The 19,755-nt window shown below is 41.2% G+C and overlaps 1 protein-coding gene across 4 annotated transcripts; it reads right to left on the bottom strand.

The window, feature by feature from the left end:
- Nucleotides 1–652: 652 nt before the first annotated feature.
- atp6v1b2 (ATPase H+ transporting V1 subunit B2) lies at nt 653–18,268 on the bottom strand. 4 transcript variants are annotated; one of them, XM_077019208.1, is made up of 14 exons: nt 18,052–18,251; nt 8,215–8,270; nt 6,480–6,578; nt 6,173–6,266; nt 6,003–6,080; nt 5,571–5,710; nt 5,148–5,249; nt 4,946–5,043; nt 4,641–4,764; nt 4,138–4,288; nt 3,778–3,860; nt 3,347–3,451; nt 2,697–2,826; nt 653–1,808 (listed from the first exon to the last, which is right to left on the bottom strand). In XM_077019208.1, the coding sequence occupies exons 1-14, from the start codon at nt 18,182–18,184 to the stop codon at nt 1,672–1,674; spliced, it is 1,530 nt and encodes a 509-aa protein (XP_076875323.1). In that variant the 5' UTR covers nt 18,185–18,251; the 3' UTR covers nt 653–1,671. The 4 variants fall into 4 exon arrangements, with proteins under 4 accessions (XP_076875323.1, XP_076875322.1, XP_076875325.1 ...); XM_077019207.1 differs by having other exon boundaries at nt 1,674–2,826; nt 18,052–18,268; XM_077019209.1 differs by lacking the exons at nt 653–1,808; nt 2,697–2,826 and adding an exon at nt 2,856–2,904 and having other exon boundaries at nt 18,052–18,258.
- Nucleotides 18,269–19,755: the final 1,487 nt, after the last annotated feature.

Genomic DNA, 19,755 nt, shown 5'->3' with positions numbered 1-19,755 from the left:
GATAATTTTACAGCCCCCTGGTATAATTCTGCTGTTCATCTAGTCCATAAGGAGGGTAATGAAGCCACTTATTTGGGATTCAGGATTCTGCACACTTTGTGGAGTTGAATCTTATTCAAAATTTTATCAGATCACATATTTAATTGAAATGTATTTATATATGTGATAGCGGTTTTGTTAAATTGTAACAGTTTAAAACTGTATTATAACTTCTGAACTTCATCTATAGTCCCACTGGCTATGACTATGCTGTAACTTATTTTGCAGACTGTAAATTGCATAAGTCCAGGAAGGTAAAAGCCTGAACAAAGCCAGGCTAAGATATTGTAACCCCTTACCTGAGGGTGCCAGTTATTAAACGCACAGTATCGTAAACAAGAACTCTGTACATCCTGCTTCCCTGTATCATATTTTGACATTGGAGCAAGGCAAGCTGAAATACCCTTTTCATATGCCTGCAGTACTATCTCAGGTTGCCATGTATGCATACTGATCCTTTGTGAAAACATGCTAAACTTTGTAAAGTAACTACATCTGTCTTGCTGTAATTTGTATGCATATGGGCTACATGCAAAATTACATAATGTTCAGCAATTAAATCAACAAACCATATGAATGGTATGAAGTTTATACACTAAAATGTAAGCACTAATAATGGTACAACATCAGATTTATTCCATTGACAGGATGGACTAAGAACAGTTCACAATATCTTTTACATGCACTCAGTGTCCTTTCATCTGAAACTCACATGAGGTATTACACATTTTACTGTAGAACACTGACGTATGGACAAACAGCAGAACACCCAAATGTAATGGCACATACAAATATAATTAAACAGCATAATGGCAAATGTTCATACATAACAAATAAATACTGTATTTATGAAATATGTAAACATTCTTCTGATAAGTGCAACATAAAACTTTTAATTTACACAATAAAGCTCAAAAACGTTCAATGTACAATGTTCAGCCAATCAAGAGACCAAAGGCGGTCGACCATTACAGAATGTGTAGGAAAAAAGTTTCCTTTTTTAGTTCATAAAAATGAAAACAAAACAACCAATGCATAATACTACTAAATGTTTAAAACCTAAAAAAAGTGTACAGTAAAAAGCATACAGCTCCATATGACTCCTACAACAAACTATGAAATGGACAATCACACCATAGAACACGATCATAGCATCCTAGGATTTGGTAATGAATAGTATTAAGAGGAGCTGATGTCAACCCTGATGTCAGCTGGCACACTTGACAGTCAGTGACAACAGTCCAAAAGGATTTACATGCAAGGATTTATTTTATTTTTTATTGAAGTCACCTGTGCTAAAATTAGTGTTGTACTGCTTTCCAGTATACATGGTTGTCCTGGCAAGACAGCCAATCTGTTCTACTGAAGAACAAGGCAATACAATCACTCTGTCCATAAAAGGACTAAAGGTTTCCTCTAATAAACTAGTTGCAATGTTGTTTTACACATAAGGCAGCACACAGGCATCTTATTACTGCATTGTTGCAACAATTTTCACAAACTTTATATAACGGTCTGGCAACAATTACATAATATACAATGACCAAAAGCAGAGACACAGGATGTTGAAGTACAGGGGAGAGAATAGGAGGGCCAGGTGTGAGGAGCTGAGAAGAGAAGGCCAGGAGAGGCTCAGTGTTTGGAGTCTCGAGGGTAGAACTCTGCCAGCGTGTTCTGTGGAATTCTCTTCAACATCTCTTTGGGGAAGATTCGCATGAGCTGCCAGCCGATGTCCAGGGTTTCATACACACTTCGGTTCTCATATGCCCCTGCACACCAAAGCAGCAGTGACACAGCGACAATACAGCACTGATTTCTTTGATATTACCTGTGTCGTAAGACACACAAATATAGCACTATGCAAAAATATTTGGCCACCCAAGATATTATAATCTTATTATTATCAAGTAAGCAAGTATTTTTGGATGATAAACAATATATAATACACTAAACATATATAATAATTGGAAATTAATACAAACAGAGAATCAACAAGAATTAGTTCTCTGACATCTTATGGTTAGAAGACAAAAGGGTCATCTCCACAAACATCTCCTTGATATCTTTGAACGAAACTGAGATCCACAGATAAAAACTGGGGCAGTCATGGCCTGGTGGTAGGGAACTGGTCTTGTGACCGGAGGGTCGTGGGTTCAATTCCCAGACCTAAGGCCATGACTGAGGTGCCCTTGAGCAAGGCACCTAACCCCAACTGCTCCCCGGGCGCCAGGCTAGGGCTGCCCACCGCTCTGGGCACGTGTGATCCACAGCCCCCTAGTAATCACTAGTGTGTGTGTGTGTGTGTGTGTGTGTGTGTGTTCTGACTGCACAGATGGGTTAAAAGCAGAGGACAAATTTCGATTGGGGTGTAAAAATCACAATTGACAAAATATGGCACATTTACAAAAAAACCAAACCCTTTATTTACTAGGAAGAAGTCTACCTTTCAACGTACGTAAAGTTGGGTAAGATTACTTGATAAAAAATAAAGAACAAATCTGGGTGAATAAAAATGCATTTTTGAGCAAATAAATCCTTAACTGAACAACCTTTTAAACATAATTTCCTTGAATGGTCTAGGACTTCTTCAAAGTACCATTCTTTAATTTTATTCCGGAATGTCATCACAACCCCTCTCACATGCTTAAGGCACTTACCTTGAGATATGAAATTCTTCTCAAACTTCTGGAGAAACTCCAGATACAACAGATCATCAGCAGTCAGGGCCTCCTCACCTACCACAGCCTTCATGGCCTGGACATCCTTCCCAATGGCGTAGCAGGCATACTGGCATCAAAGGAGCATCACACAGCCTTAACATTGTTGTATAGTATCTTTCCTGTGTACCTCTGGCCAGTTCTAAACCTGTCATAAGGAATTTATTTCAAAAACACTACTGCAATTCATCCTTGCATACTGAAAGTGATTACCGTTTTGACACAATGAAGAAATTGTCTCTGTGATTGTACTGTACTGTGTGATCAAAGAAAATAATTCAGTACAGCTTCGCAGAACTTGACATCCCATCATGGTGTCTGCCATTTTGCAAAGGCACAGAACACATATAGAACTATAGAGTGTGTGCACAGAGCACAGAAGTGTACTGTGTGTGTGTTTGGGGGGAGCTGGACTCCTTGGTGAAAAAAAACATTAATTTAACAGTAAGTACAACATACTCTCAAAAGCGGAAACAAAATGTGAAAAAAATGACAAAAATATATGACAATCATATAATTAATAATTTAAATGTAGAAAATATTCAAAGTGTCCTCTGTGTTTCAGGGATGAAGGCTTTGACCAAATTTACCAGCTGGTTGGACACGTCCGAGTGGTCCCTGCGCGTCATGCCCTCACCGATGGCCGACTTCATGAGTCGAGACAGAGAAGGTAGAACATTGATGGGGGGGTAAATCTGCATACAGATGTGCAATAGTGGTTATTATTCTGGGAAATAAATAAGCATATGAACCAACTTGTGGCTGCTTGAAACATCAGGACAGATCATAGATTTATTCCTAGTCCCATGGGGAAAACACTTAACCCACAACTTGTTCCAAAGGGTTGTCCCCACAAACTTTGGCTAACAGGTTTAATGTTGGCACAGGCTTACAAGCCAAAAGAATTAAGCACCGACACACATAATGGGTGCTGGTGTCACGACACTGACATACTACACATGTAATGGGGGATGGTGTTATGATACTGACACACTACATGTAATGTAAAACAGACAATGACCTGTCTGTTGTGAAGCTGTCTATCCACATAGATCTGTCCCTCTGTGATGTAACCAGTCAAGTCAGGAATAGGATGTGTGATATCTGTGGGAAGCAAAGAGAACGAACACACACACACACACACACACACACACACACACACACACACACACACACACACACACACACACACACACACACACACAAATTAATATCATACAGGTCCCAAACAGTCAGAGTTTGTTGGGCGTATGTGTGTAACATGTGTGATGTGAAGTGAGCAGCCAATGATATTCTGGGAGGTACTGATGACCCTCTGAAGGGCTTGCCTGTCCAGAACTATGCAACTGATGTGCCATGTACAGGTGCTTTGCAGGCTCACCGTCGTTGGGCATCGTGAGGATGGGGATCTGGGTGATGGAGCCATTGCGCCCCTCCACGCGCCCAGCTCGCTCATAGATCGTGGCCAGGTCAGTGTACATGTATCCTGGGAAACCCCGGCGTCCAGGAACCTCCTCCCTTGCTGCTGACACCTTGGAAGAAGGTTAAAATAATGACATTGCCAAATCACAGATTTGTAAATAATCATGTATGACTAACCAAAAAAAAAAAAAAAACAATATTGACCATTTGTGTCAATCTGGATCTTTAGGAACTAGGATGAGAAAAAAAAAAGATGTCTAGGCATGAGATAAAACAACATCATAATCAGTGACTAAGCTCCTTGTCCTTCACCTTTATACCTGGGATTGAGATAAGGATTAGCTAGGATTGGGGGTTTATGGTGAGGATTAGTGCAGGCATGGCGGAATGGTTGTTTAAAGTTACGGTTGGGTTAAGGGAGTTCATGGTGCTGTTAGTGCCAACAGCGGCGATTCCTCACACCTCTCTTAAAGCCTCGGCATAGGAACTCATATCTGTCAGGATGACCAGCACGTGCTTCTCACACTGATAGGCCAGGAACTCTGCGGCGGTCAGTGCCAGGCGAGGGGTGATGATGCGTTCAATCCTGCACATTAATTCCACTTTATAGTGCAGACTCACATTGCCTCAAGTCCATCAACAAAAACATTACGACAAAAAGGAGTCTAAGCGTGAACAGAGTGTCACGAACACTAATATCTGAACCCGAATAGATATTCTGTTTGAAAGATCAGAAAATCTCTATATGTGTTTCAGAGAGCACTTACGTGGGGTCATTGGCAAGATTGAGGAACAGGCACACATTGTCCATGGAACCATTCTCCTCAAAGTCAGACTTAAAAAATCTTGCTGTCTCCATGTTGACCTAAAGACCAATTTAAGGAGTTATATAGAATATAATTTTCTAGTCGCACTTGTAAGAATAGCGTTTAAGGATGGTTATGGTCCTCAGTGTAAATTCCCACTCACTCCCATGGCTGCAAACACAATGGCAAAGTTATCTTCATTGTAGTCCATCACGTCTTTGGACTTCTTTACCAGGCCAGCCTGCCGGCAGATCTGGGCCGCAATCTGGATTCACACAATGTACAAATCCTACATCTCTGATGCTTTAGACATCTGGAGTGTCAAACTGTAGGTGGAGGAGAACTGTATACTCTAGTGTAGTTCATTAGCAAGTCATGAACAGAGAAGAAATCCCACTGAAATATGCAATGCTGTGCCCACACAGGACAGATAAATTATAGAAAAGCTACTAAAAATTGGACATCAATATAAGGAACATCTTGGAAAGGAAGAGAAACATTTCTCATTTAACCCAGATTAAATTTAGCTGTGTCTTGTGGTAAATACAAGGATGCTCAATAGGAAACTCAGCACTGAGAATAGGACCTCGTTATGGGGGAGACCAGCTGCAGAGAAGATGGGGATCTTCTGGCCCCTGGCAATGCTGTTCATCCCATCGATGGCAGAGATGCCAGTCTGGATCATCTCCTCAGGGTAGATACGACACTGTGGGTTGATGGGCTGGCCTAGAAAAAGCAAGAAAATCATCTAGAGACCAAGTATAGAAATATTCCAACAACAAAAATCCAGAGTAAATAAAAATGTAAAAACTTTGCAAAGATGGAGGCTCAACATTCCTTTAATGTTGCATCCCACCTTTAACCCAGACTAACAAAGTATATGTGGGTCATAACACTGTCCACAGAGCTGTGACAGATTCAAAACTGGACACCAAAATCACCAGTCAGTACAGTACAGTACTGGTCAGTACAGTATAGTAGTCATTGTATCATACTGAAGATAACAGCCTCTGTTTACCCATAATGTCTAAGTAGTCCTCCGCCAAAACAGCAGGACCCCGATCAATCGGCTTCCCTGACCCATTGAAGACACGGCCTAGGAACAAATTAGATTTGACCAAAGTTATGTTATTATGAAGTTTTTATTAGGTATGTAACAGGTATGATTGACGCTTTTGTTGTTCTTACCAAGCATGTCCTCCGACACTGGTGTTTGCAAAATATCCCCTGTAAATTCACAGCTCGTCTTCTTTGCATCGATACCCGATGTTCCCTCAAATACCTAAAACCACATTACAGATGATGATTCACATCAGAGATGAGCTGGTCCAGTGCTTACATATTCCGATGCTACACAGCTTCATAACACCTCATGTTTCCACCATAAACCAACAGGGAATGATATTTGGTTGTTTTAGCCATATTGGAGTCAGACAGTAAACATACAGATGAATTAGTAACCACAGGTAAAATGCACATTAAACTGGTTCATCACCTGGACAACAGCTTTGGAGCCTGTGACCTCCAGCACCTGCCCGCTACGTTTGGTGCCATCGGGAAGGGTAAGGTGGACGATCTCGGCATACCTGGGAAACTGCATCAGACATCAGATGCAATCTCAGTAGGTTCATGTCATAACAATCATTATCAAAAGACTACCTTTTAAAATACTACTTAATATAAAGGTTCCAAGGTCAAATGTCTAATACAATGCTGTGCTGACCCTATAGGCCATCTAGTATATTTTGGTCTGTGGTGTAGGCAGTGGCACTGGACCCAAGTGGTGAACAGGAGCCTGGGTCTTCTCTGCTCCATTTTGTTTTATTTTTCCTGTTTGTAAACTTTATTTCAACAGTTTAATGTGAATATAACAACATTTTGGTTGAAACCACTACTGAATGCTTTCCCCATTTGTTTGTTATGAACAACTAGCTGGACACCAGCTCATAACACTGCACTGAAATCAAATTCAAATTTCAAATTTATTTATATAGCGCTTTTAAAAACACATGGGTCCAGATCCCTAATCAGCAAGCCATGGGCAAGGAGAAACTTCCTAGGCAGGGATTAAGAAGAAACCTTAGGAGGACCAAGACTTGGAACGGAACCCATACTCCATTGAGTGGCCCAGCTAGTCAACTGCAACAATGCAAAATGGCATCACATGCTAGCCTGACAGACAAAATAATTCCATATGCCCCAGATGAATCATCAGATCATGTAGCAAAGCCATTTTAGACATATGAGCCATGTTCTAGTATAAGTCATGTGACTATCATCCACACAGTAAAGCAGAGCAAGGTACATTGGTCTTAGCATAACCATTGGACCATATAGTTTCCTCTTACCACTTTTCCATCAAGATTTGGTGCCTGTGCCTGTTCCTGCAAACTAATAAACCTTTTAGGAACAGACCCACATTTCCAATGGTTTGAGAGCCCAATGATTACATGTGGAAATGGGTGTTCCAAGTCACGAGGCTTCATATAAACTACATGGCCATATTGCAAGTAATGCGACTGTTTCTTCCATGGACAAGTGCTGATCCATTACAGTGAGTCCCAGCTTAACGACGGAGTTAGTGACTGAAAAGTCTATCGTAAAGCAGTTTTAGTCGTTAAGCGTGACCCTAGATGTAGATACGCTTTGATTGTAAATACAGTATAGAAAAAAACTAACAATGTTCTCGTGCGTGTGTACAGCGTGAGAAAGAGTGATCGCGTTGCCTAGATGGGCTGCGGTAGAGGCTCAGCTTATCATACACAACACTCCACAACACTCCGTGCACTGCGCGAAATTTTTAAAAAGTCGGTCGTAACTCCGGTCCGTCGTTTACCAGACCCATCGTTTAGCGGGGACTCGCTGTACTGCGATTCTTGTGCTTTCAGTTGTAAATGGTGGTATGGTCGGTAATCAGCTCTACTACATGAAGCCAGGACCAACCCCTCAGGCGCATGTCACAGAATGGTTATATTAAATACGCAAATTTAGTGCTCAAAGAACAATGTATCTCTACATCCAGCATAGGGCATAAAGCACTCAGCACTTCTCAGTTCTCCATGAGATGGTCTGCATTTCTGCTATGTCCCACACATTAAGAATACAGAATATACCCTAAAAGTGTACTGTGGACTGGGTTTGAGAACACAAGGTCAGGCAGATCCCAAGAATCAGACTGATACACACCGAGTACGGTACAAACATTAAGATACAACAGAACTGTGCGATACCTTTACTTGGTCCAAAATCACCAATGGGCCATTGACACCAGACACAGTTTTATATGCTGTGGACACAAAATGCTGGTAAGTTCACAGTGAACAAGCATAGTTGTATATTTTGTTCCAGTATTACACCACAATCTATGACCGCTGAATTTTATGATACATAGTTTGATTTGAGATGTCTTTTGTTGTTATCCTACTTTATAATTTACATTTCATTAAATACAATTTACACACAAATGGAAATTCAAAATTATAAGTATCATATGGACCAATCTGCAATAGCATGTTATATTTAGAAAAAAACAAATATTTTTAGATTCATCATTCTTTCATTTCTTCAGCCAAAACGACATTTGTGAATAGACTTTAGAAAATAGCTGTGCCAAAGATCCAGAAGTCTGGGCATACACCTGTCAACACACAGCACCCATAAGTCAGCACGCTGGACCAACAGAATCAGCCCATTAACCTTTCTGCAGAAGCGCCCCCTGCTGGGCGATGTGTTATGTCACCTGTTCTCGAATTGCAAAGCTACATCTGTCTACTCTTGAATTCTGTCGTTTTTTTATTGGACTGGAGTGTGGTGGTGGCTTTGACAGCTTTTCTCACCTCTGCCTTGCGAGGTGTGAATGGTGGAGGGGTAGTGGGCCAATCAAGTAACTGCAATAACGACAAGCTGACACGTTTGAAGTGATTGATAGCTGTTCTAACCAAGAGTTCACTCAACGCTGAAAAGATTAACACCTCACTTGCCATTCGTGAATGTTTGTCTTTGACAAGGACATGCGCAAAACAACAAGCCAGTTGGGTTGTAAAACCAAGGATATAATAATTAACGAAAATGAATGAAATTACGAAATCAGGAATTGAAAAAAACATTTTTGTTAACTCAAATAAATAATAACAGTAATTAAAAGGAAAAAATGATAACTAACTGTATTACATGTTTACAAAACTAAGTCTTGTTTATAACTTGTTTATAAGTCTTATGGACATGTGGAACACTTCTCAAGGGGAAAACCCCCACAAATCTGAAAGTCCATTTGAAAAGCTTACACAAGAGGGCTAACAGCCAGTTCCTTGCCAAGCTAGGCTCTCTGAGTAGCTCCGATGAAAGAGAAAACATCACGGCTAGGTAGCTGGGAGACAACCATAATGGACTGTTTTCACCAGTGATCAAATAGCTGGTTAGTTAATACCCAGGAAAACAGCAAGTGGGAGGATGCATTGGTTAATATGTTTATTGAGACTGGAATGTCCACACAACTGTGTTACTCAAATGCCTTGAAAACATTTAGCTTTTTACTCACACCAAAATTCACCTCACCAGGTGCTGCAAGAGTGCATAACCTTATTGGATCTGACCTGTTTATTTAGCAATTAATAAACTCAAAATAGACAAAATAATAAATAACAAACAGAAATTACATCAGAAAACCAAGACTTAAAAGCCATAAGTGCAAATAATATTGTAAATTGTATTTAAGAAAAAGTGGCAGTTTGTCAAGCTTCGCAAACATTTCTGCCAGTGTTAGATGTGTAGGACCTTTCTTTTTGTCTTCGGTGGTATTTCGCTAAATACTTGATTAGATTGGATGTACTAAATGTTCTTACAGCTTTACGACAACGGTTGACTTTATTGTGGCATATGTTGCACTCTACCTCTTCGTCTTTGTCGTCCTTTAAGGTAAAATAATCCCACACAACTGACATTTTTACCGATAATTTCAAATTTACATAGCCGTCTTAATGGTTAGGTTGTGGAGATTCTATGCTCGTGTGCTAAAGGTTTGCTGGAAAATGCAGACCGGATTTTACTCTCACTGGTGAAAACACAGCAAAAACTGGAATGGATTATCTAAATGGGTGCGCTGGAAAACCCGGATCGGACTTAAAAAAAAAAAAAAACTGGATCGAAAGTCTGGATCGGCATTTTCTCGTGCCTGCCGATCTGATACATATTTTTTGCAAATATCGGCGGCCGATCCGATCCAAATATCAGATCGGGACAAGCCTAATAAAAATACAAAAAAATTTATGAAAAGTCTGCCAGCTTTATTTTAACAGTGCCACATAGAATATCAAAAGAAAATTACATGAAATGATAAAAAATAATTTGCATTTCATTGAGTGAAATAAGTATTTGATCCCCTAGTAAAACCATGACTAATGTTGGCTCCCACAGACCACTGACACACCCTAATCACAGTGAAGTCGTTACCTGGATGAGAGACACCTGTCCCAAATTGTCACCTGTATAAAAGGCCACCTGCCAACAGTCTCAGTGACACTCCAAAATCTCCACCATGGTGCAAGACTAAAGAGCTGTCTAAAGATGTCAGGGACAAAATTGTTGACCTACCCAAGGCTGGAATGGGCTGCAACACCATAAGTAAGAAGCTGGATGAGAAGGTGACAACTGTTGGTGCAATTATTCGGAAGTGGAAGAAGTACAACATTACTGTCAATCGACCCAGGCCTGGAGCTCCATGCAAGATATCACCTCGTGGAGTCTCATTGAGCAATTGAGCATGAGAAAGGCTAAAAATCAGCCAAGAACTACACAGGAGGAGCTGAGTAATGATCTCAAGGCAACTAGAACCACATTCTCCAAAAAAAACACTGGTAATACACTGAGAAAAGAGAGCCAAAGTGTCCAGTAGAAATGGTATTGCACATAATTTAACTATTGCACTCAGTTAAAAAAAGTTATTGCACTGTTAATGTTAGGTGATCCTTGGAGTTATAGTGTATAGTAGGCCTGTCGCGATAATTACATTATCGACTTATCATATAATTTTTTTAACTGCGATCATTTTCTGCTGATGTCGATAATTGGCCATTGGGTTTCCGCGCAAGTTTGTTTACATGAGAATAAACCGCAACTACGTTAGATTTCAGAAAGGCACGCAGTGCTGCTCTCTCGCACCCCCCGTGCAGTACACGGAGAGCGTATGCGTCAATAACGGTGCCTCCACACACACAGGTGGAGATGTGTTAGCTCGCGAACGTATTCGAGGCTAATAGGACTTTATATGATTCGAAATAATTCGCTTTTTATCACATTATTTAATGCTTGTTTATTATAGTGACCATAGCGCGCGTTTCCGCACACCTCCCGCGAACCTCAGCGAACGGTGGAAGCGTTGTTGTTCGAAACAACAAGAATAAAGAAACACCCCTCAAAAACAGTGGAAGGAACATTTACCTGACAAATTTTAATGTTGCATTGTGTTCCAGGTTTGAAAAGTGCTGGACGAAACATGAGAGAACGTGAAGATTGGGCGTTTTGAAAAATAAACAACCATTAAATAATGTGATGAAAAAGCGAATTATTTCGAATCATTACGAGTATATGTATAAATATTTAACTTAACCCTTAGATGCATAAGTGGGGTCAAAAATGACCCCAGGGGGTTTTATTCTTCAAAATCTCTGAGAGTAAATTTTTTTATACTTCCATATTCCAGGTAGTCCTCATAAAACTTGTTTGTGACTTGAGGCCATTGAATTTTTTTGTTTGTTTTTATACATTTTATGAAATTGCAGTTTTTGTGTCACTACCCCAGTCTTCCATAAGTGGGGTCAAAAATGACCCCAAACAGAATCTCATGGTTTTGCATTAGGAACCTTTGTTTCTTACCAACTGTGACTGTTGTCAACTCCTGAATGCATGGGATGAAGAGCCCATCGGTGGTATTGATTCTGGATCTGATGTCTCAGATATTGAGGATGCAGAATATCGTCCACCAGAAGAGTCAGCCCAGTCTGCCACAGAGGAGTCGTCTGAATCTGCCGAAGAGGAAATGAATGTAGATTCAATCAGAATGAGCCGCAAGGGATCTTACTGGGCAGAATTGCCTCCCACTCAGGCTAGAACACCAATCCACAATATAGTGAGATTTCGGCCAGGGCCTGCACCTGGGTTTAGCACCATCTAGTAGATGCATGGAAGCTATTCATTACGGATAATATACTGGAAGAGGTGTTGACTTGCACAAACATGGAGGGGAGAAGAGTCGCAAGAAACAAGGGCAAAGAATGGAAAGTACTAAATAAAGTTGAGCTCATGGCCTTTATTGGACTTACCATTCTTGCAGGATGTGAAAGGAGCTGGGACGTACCAATCCGTGAACTGTTTGGGAGTCCTCTACAAAACCCCATATACAAGGCCACCATGGCCATTGGACGGTTTGAAGACATTCGGCGTTTCCTGCGCTTTGACGACAAGAGAACCAGAGCCACACGACTGGAAACGGACCACATGGCAGCGTTCCGTTATATATGGGACATGTTCCTCGTCAACTGCAGGCAGAAATTCATCCCAAGCGATTGTGTCACAGTGGACGAACAGCTTATTCCATTTAGAGGGAGGACCAAGTTCTTGCAGTACATGCCAAGCAAGCCTGCCAAGTACGGCATCAAAATCTTCTGGCTTTGTGATGCACGCACACCGTATGCGGTGGATGGGATTGTGTATACAGGGAGACAACCCGGGGAAGAAGCGCAAAAGAACTTGGGTGAAAACATTGTCCGTCAGCTGTGCAGTGGTTTTAGACACACAGGTCGCAACATCACCACGGACAACTTCTTTACCAGTGTGCCTCTTGCAGAGCATCTCCTGGAGAACGGGCTGACAATTGTGGGAACGTTGCGCCAGAACAAGCCAGACATCCCTCCAGTGATGAAGGCTTCTAAGTCAAGGGTAGTCCACAGCACTGAATTCGGATTCAATGGAAGCATGACCATGATCAGTTATGTGAGAAAAAAGGGAAAGGCTGTGATGCTTCTGAGCACAATGCACCACAGCAAGACGGTGCATAAAAACACCCCAAAGAAAAAACCAGAAATCATACTCTTCTACAATGAGACCAAAGGAGGAGTAGATACTGTTGACCAGATGGTTGGCAACTACACCTGCAAGCGCCAGACACAGAGGTGGCCCATGGTGCTGTGGTACAACATGCTGGATGTAGCGACTCTAAATGCATACTCATTTTTCAGGGCTCAGCACCCTGAATTTTGCCAAGGAAGCTCCTGCCGACTTGTCCTCATGGAGCTCTCAAAGGAGCTTTTAACTCCGCAAATGAAAAGTCGCTTGGAAGGTACCCCGAACCTACCAAGCTATGTTACTGAGGCAATGGGAAAGTGTGGAGTGGAAAAACAGCAAGAGGAGACAGTCCCAGAGGGCAGTCAGAAGAGAAAAAGGTGTCAGATATGTCCAAGAAGTAGGGATCGGAAAGCCACCCGTTGCTGTTATAGATGCAGTACCCCAGTGTGCAATGCTCACAGCAAAACACAAACAGTTTGTGACAATTACACACAGTGAATCAAGAATTTATCATTATGTGTGTGCAAATGTGAGTGGACAGGGTTCTGGTGTTATGCATGTTCATTTTCATTGGATTTATGTGAAATATTGTTATTAATATTCATTTATTTATGCTTAATTTTAATATTTATTTGTTCTTTCTTGTGAAAAATAAAAAGTTATACATCTGTATGTTAATTACTTTTGTTCACACAAATACAATAAATATAATCACTTTATTTTTAGTCAATTGCAAAAATACACGGGTGGGGTCATTTTTGACCCCACTCATGGAAGAGTATGTTTTTTTACTTATGCATCTAAGGGCTACTTAGGTTTAACGTACTGGGGATTATTGAAATGGACCTTGAAAGTGACGTACAAGTGCTTTAATTCCACCTTGTAAAGGTGTATGAGTCCAGCAAACATGACTTGTTTCATTGCAAATTCAAGAGGTGCATGACCTTGCGAATCGCCAGCGCGCACGAGCGGAGCTACTGCGATTACGTCATTTTCGGTGCACGGAAGTATAAACCAGGCTTTACTTTGCATAGTGTGGGTGCTTGCATAGCTTAGAGGGAGGGATCGTTGATCCTCTTTTTGACTTCAAGGCTCGAGATCTCACAGAAACATGGTTATCCGAAGAGGTCCCTGACAATGCCATCGAACCCGCGGGGTTCTCTCTGCACCGTGTCGACAGATCCAAACAGCTCTCCGGGAAAGGCAAAGGAGGAGGTGTATGTTTTCTGATTAACAATGCTTAGTGTGATCGGAGGAGTGTGCACTTCATTGAATCTTTCTGCTCACCGGACTTGGAATACCTCATCGTGTTTTGCCGACTGGCATGGTTGTCGTGCGAGATAATGGGTCTGTGTCTGGTCGCGGTGTACATCTGTCCGCAGGCGGACTCGGATCTCACGCTTGGGAAGCTACACGAGGCTATCAACAAGCAGATGACCAGAGGCTGCACTTATTGTCACGGAGGACTTTAATCGGAATAACCTGAGAACTTTCTGCCCATTCCTATTCCAGCAGGTAACATGTTTCACTCGGGGGAACCGAACTCTAGACCATGTTTACTCAAACATCCAGAACTCTTACAAATCCCTCCCCCGACCCCGTTCAGCAAATCAGATCACTCCTCCATCCTGCTCCTGCCCACCTACAGGCAGAGATTGAAACGAGGGACGGTCACTACCAGGGAGGTGCGCCGTTGGTCTGAAGAGCCTTCAAACGGGTGAACCTGCGCAAAGCAGCAGGACCAGACGGCATACCCGGGAGAGTGCTGAAAGCCTGCTACAGGGAATTAGCAGGTGTTTATGCAGACATCTATAACACCTCACTGTCTGTCTCTATCGTGCCAGCTAGCTTCAAACTAGCCACCATTGTGCCAGTCCCAAAGTCAGCCAGCATTACCTGTCTGAATGTCTGGTGACCTGTGGCCCTGACCTCCATCGTAAGCAAATGCTTTGAGAAGCTGGTCAAGAACATCATCTGTTCCTCACTGCCTGCCACCCTGGACCCGCTGCAATTTGCGTATAGGCAAAATGGATCCACCGATGATGCAATTGCGCCGACACTAGGGGTGGGTATCACCACTGATTTTCCATTTCGATTCGATTTCGATTCACAAAGTCCCGATTCAATTCGATTTTCGATTCGATCTGATTCAATATCGATTCTTGTAGGGACATTTCAGTTACAATAAAAAGTGTAGTTTGAATGTGAAATGTTGTAATGATACAAGGAACACTCAAACTTTATTAAAATGTATTAAGATATTAGTGTTTATACTGTGAACAACAGTTACATTCTTTTTTAATATCAATTAATGCACACTCTTCCACATAGCTCCTTTACCAGAAAAGGCATTGAAAGAGGTTTTGAACAGCCTTTTAATGTGCAAATTAAGTTTTTTTTTTTTTACATGTAACAAAAACATTTATGAACATAGTTCTGAATATTGTAAACATTAAGGTCCAAAAACTAAGATTTATTCATGACTGCTTTTTGACATCTTGGAGATTGTCACATTTTTCTGCAAGAAAAGGAGCTGATCAACATGTTGAGGAATGAGACAGCTCCTTTGTGCAGTAACAATATTGCCAGCTGTTGAGAAAACTTCACAGCTTTATACTTGACGGGTCGCAACGGCGTGAGGGTCCGCGCGCCGAAAACGACGTAATCGCGGTGGCTCCGCTCGTGCACTGTCGCTTCACGAGCTTGTGCACCTCTCGAATTTTGTAACTTTGCGCGCGCGCTGCACTTCAGCGCAATGAACAAAGTCATGTTTGCAGGGTTCATACACCTTTATAAGGTGGAATTCAAGCACTTCGGTTATTTTTTTGGCATGGGGAGAACTTGTAGATAGTTTAATCGCACATGCCTTCTCTAGTGGAGTTTGTTTGGGTTCTGACGTTTTTTGAATATCAGGATGGTGTCACGTATTATATTATTAGTATTATATCGCGATCGCTATGCTAGTGTGCTGAAGGTGTGCTGGAAAATGCAGACTGGATTTTATTCTCACTGGCAAAACTACAGCAAAAACTGGAATGGATTATCTAAATGGGTGCGCTGGAAAACCCGGATCGGACTTTTAAAAAACTGGATCGGATTTTTTGCTCCGATCCACGCATTTTTTGCTAATATCAAATTTTTGATACGCATTTTTTGCTAATATCGGCGGCCGATCCGATCCAAATATCGGATCGGGACAACCCTACTTAAAACAATACTTATTTTTATTTTCATGACTACAGAGTAAGATTTTATATGTACATACACTAGCTTAATTGTTTGTAACTTATACATCTTTGTAAATTGTGGAACTCACACACAAGTTTATCACTCACCTGTGTCCCTGTACTCTGGTAATGTGACAATAAATCTGATTTGACTTGATTTGATTTTGATTTGATAACTTCTATTGGAATTTTCTGTTCTTTCTGTAAGATGTCCAACATTGTTTTGTTTTAGCAAAAAAAATGCTCTTTGATGATGGACCAGAGTCTTGGATCAGGGTGTGCCACATTTGGACAAGGGTGTGGTACTATGGACATTTAATGGGCAATGTTGTGTAAGGGTTTAATGTATTATCCTGTTGTAAATACCATGCCATGGGACTGGTATGAGCTGTATGGAAGCTGTACTGTCCCTGTGGCTTTTATATATCTGCAGCTGGTTGGTTAGGCTAATTCCTCCCTTTAAGTGCCCTGTGTGACTCTCTATAATTATCGTTAACTGATAATTAAAGTACCGGTATGCTGCTCTTTTCGTAGGTGCTATTCAGGGTGTGGTCCCAATAGTCCCCGATCTCAGCTCAGCCACGTTTGCTGCAACATGTTCTCATGTTCTAACAGCAACTGTCAGAAATAGCAATCCCTCCGACGAGCTGTGTCTGTAAAGATGAGTCACAAATGCTTTATTGGCTGAAGACATGAAGGGAAGGAAATAATTAAATGTTTTATTTCTATATTATTTATTCAAATTTTTATGCAGGTCACCTAGGTTGTTCAGTATACTTCTGTCATGAATTGTGTTTGGGCTTAAAAAGTGACTGGACAGTAACTCACGTGAAAGGATTTGATCAATGTTTCGCCTTTGATCGCTTACAGTGAGGTCATATATTCTGGCAACCACTCATAAATAGTAGTCTAGTAGACTAGTCACCGATTCTTTCATATTTTTGTGAATATTTAAAGACTGTTATTTATCATTCACTAATACTTGGTGTTACAGGTCAGGTTACAACCACCAATGTTGCTTTTCTTAATGACTTTACTTCGACGGTCACAGATTTAGGTGAATCCACATCTTTTCTGTGTACTTAAAAAATATTGAGCTAACATACCTCAGACACCATCGAATTAAACCGTGAAAATAAAACTTAGCTGCATTGACCGAATACAGCACCACCGACTGACTTATGTGATTGTAACGTAATGTTCATGCAAATCTAGTTAGGCCTGCAGTGCCACTATTAACTCACTGAGGTTGAGCTGACATTCTTCGCAAAAGCACAATCCTGCGCGTTTAGGCACACAGGCTAACCAGACATGTGGGGACCTAACCAGCTTCAAATTGTATGTCTGATCATCTTGGATGATGTCCGAACCATCACTGCTACCTAGAACTGTCAGACCAGTACAGGACAGTCGACATGTTCACCAGACCAGTACAGGCAACATGTTCATCACAGACCAGTACAGGACTGTCGACATGTTCATCACAGACCAGTACAGGACTGTCGACATGTTCATCACAGACCAGTACAGTCGACATATTCATCAGACCAGTACAGGACTGTCGACATGTTCATCACAGACCAGTACAGGACTGTCGACATGTTCACCACAGATGGCGTGCTCAGGGTTGTCTTCGTCTTCATGCTTCGTTCAGCCGTGCTGCTAGTGCTCCTAGTTTAGCAAGCGCAACTGGGTCTCAGGCCACCGTAGCTTAGCTGGCTAACTAGCTAGCTAGCTGAGTGGCTACAGACTTCTCATTTTTGTAATAAATTCGCTACTCACTTAATCTTGGTTGGGAGATGTAGTCACGACTCACTGCAAGGGCATGCTCTCGAGCAGCAGGGATCTTGTGTCCACTGACAGCCGATGAGATTTCGCTAACGGCTCCACTCACCATTCCTCGAAGAGCCTTCATGATTACCTACGCTGAGACAAGAACGTCGTGACAGGTCTGCTCATGCGCAGTTTTGCCTGCATTCCCTTAATCTTGATGCAGTTTGCAGGTACTGCCTAGTGCACAGGTGTCAAACTCAAGACCCACCGCGTCTTTTTATGTGGCGTTATGACAGCTTAAAAAGCCTAAGTGTCCAGAAATAAAAAATCAAATACATGCAGTGACCAAAAACTGCATTTCCCACAATTATGTTACCCGCGACGTGACGGCATCTCAATTTCGGCAGTGTTTCCATAGGCTATCGATGCGATTTTCCCAATAAGTGTAAGAAATGCAAATAAAGATCCCAAAATGTCCAGGAAAAGTAAAATCGATGCAGATGGTAGGGTGTTTCTAGGTCGGCATTTTGAGACCAAACACGGATAAGTACTATACCAAAATTAGACATCAAGAAAAACAACATCGCAACAGAATGGGTTCACAACCACAAACAATGCGGCAGTAAAAGCTGAATGTTGTGGCTGAATATGCCGCCACGCTTTTTCAGAAGGAGCTTTTTTGAAGCACAATTGCTATTTTCCGTTATTTGATATTTCAAGTTTTGAACAAAGTAAATGTGATATCTTTGATGTTATTTTTCTTTATTCACTTGGGCAGTTTGATCGTTGATTGATGGAGTAATGTGGGTTTCATAACCTAACACATTAAACTAATAAATGTTATAATAACATAGAAAAAGCAAACATATTTTTTACATCTATGCCAATATATATGTAATTGTAACTTGAATAAGTAATATATTCAGAGTTATTTAACATTAAGTAGTTTATAGGTTACATGTGATATGGCCCCTCTGTGGGCAACCATTATGCTGATGTGGCCTGCGGTGAAAATGAGTTTGACACCCCTGGTCTATATGGTGTCCATGTTCTATGTAATAAATGTCTAGATGTTTCCACCACTCGAGTTCCCTTCCCTGTCATACAACGCACATCGTGTATATTACTGTAAATATTACATATTATATAATGTATAATATTATATACAATAGACTACTGTAAATCTAGCCATAGAATCCCAGATAAAAGGATAAATCCCAAAGGAAATACAGACAGGGTTATGTGGAAAATCAGAACATCACTGTTCTCAGTCAACAGTCAGTGACAGCATCATAATGCCAATTAACTCCTGGATCTACACCTTTACATAAGAGCAGAGGTATTTCATAAAATGACTGACTATACAAAGGTTATGAGCATAACCTTAAATACTGAGACTGGTTAGAGTCATGAACAATGACAGGAAGATTGTTCCATAGTGTGAGAGCTTTATAGGAAAAGGCTCTGACCCCTGCAGTATATTTCCTTGTTCGTGGTACTAATAAAGAGCCAATGCAGTGTAGCTAGGAGTAAAATGATGAACTTTCTAGTTCTAGCAAGAACTCTGCTAGCTGTATTATTTTAGGACAGCCTTTTGCTATCGTTCCACATTGCAAAGACAAAGTAGTCAAATCTGCATGGACTAGCTTTTCTGCATCATGTCAAGACAGTATGTTCCTAATCTTTGCAATGCTCAATAAATATAGTAAGACT

The sequence above is a fragment of the Brachyhypopomus gauderio genome, chromosome 10, assembly GCF_052324685.1.
Source record: "Brachyhypopomus gauderio isolate BG-103 chromosome 10, BGAUD_0.2, whole genome shotgun sequence".
In the NCBI taxonomy this organism is placed as follows: domain Eukaryota; kingdom Metazoa; phylum Chordata; class Actinopteri; order Gymnotiformes; family Hypopomidae; genus Brachyhypopomus; species Brachyhypopomus gauderio.
Note: the sequence above shows the minus strand (reverse complement) of the source record. Positions and strands in the feature narration are given on the sequence as shown.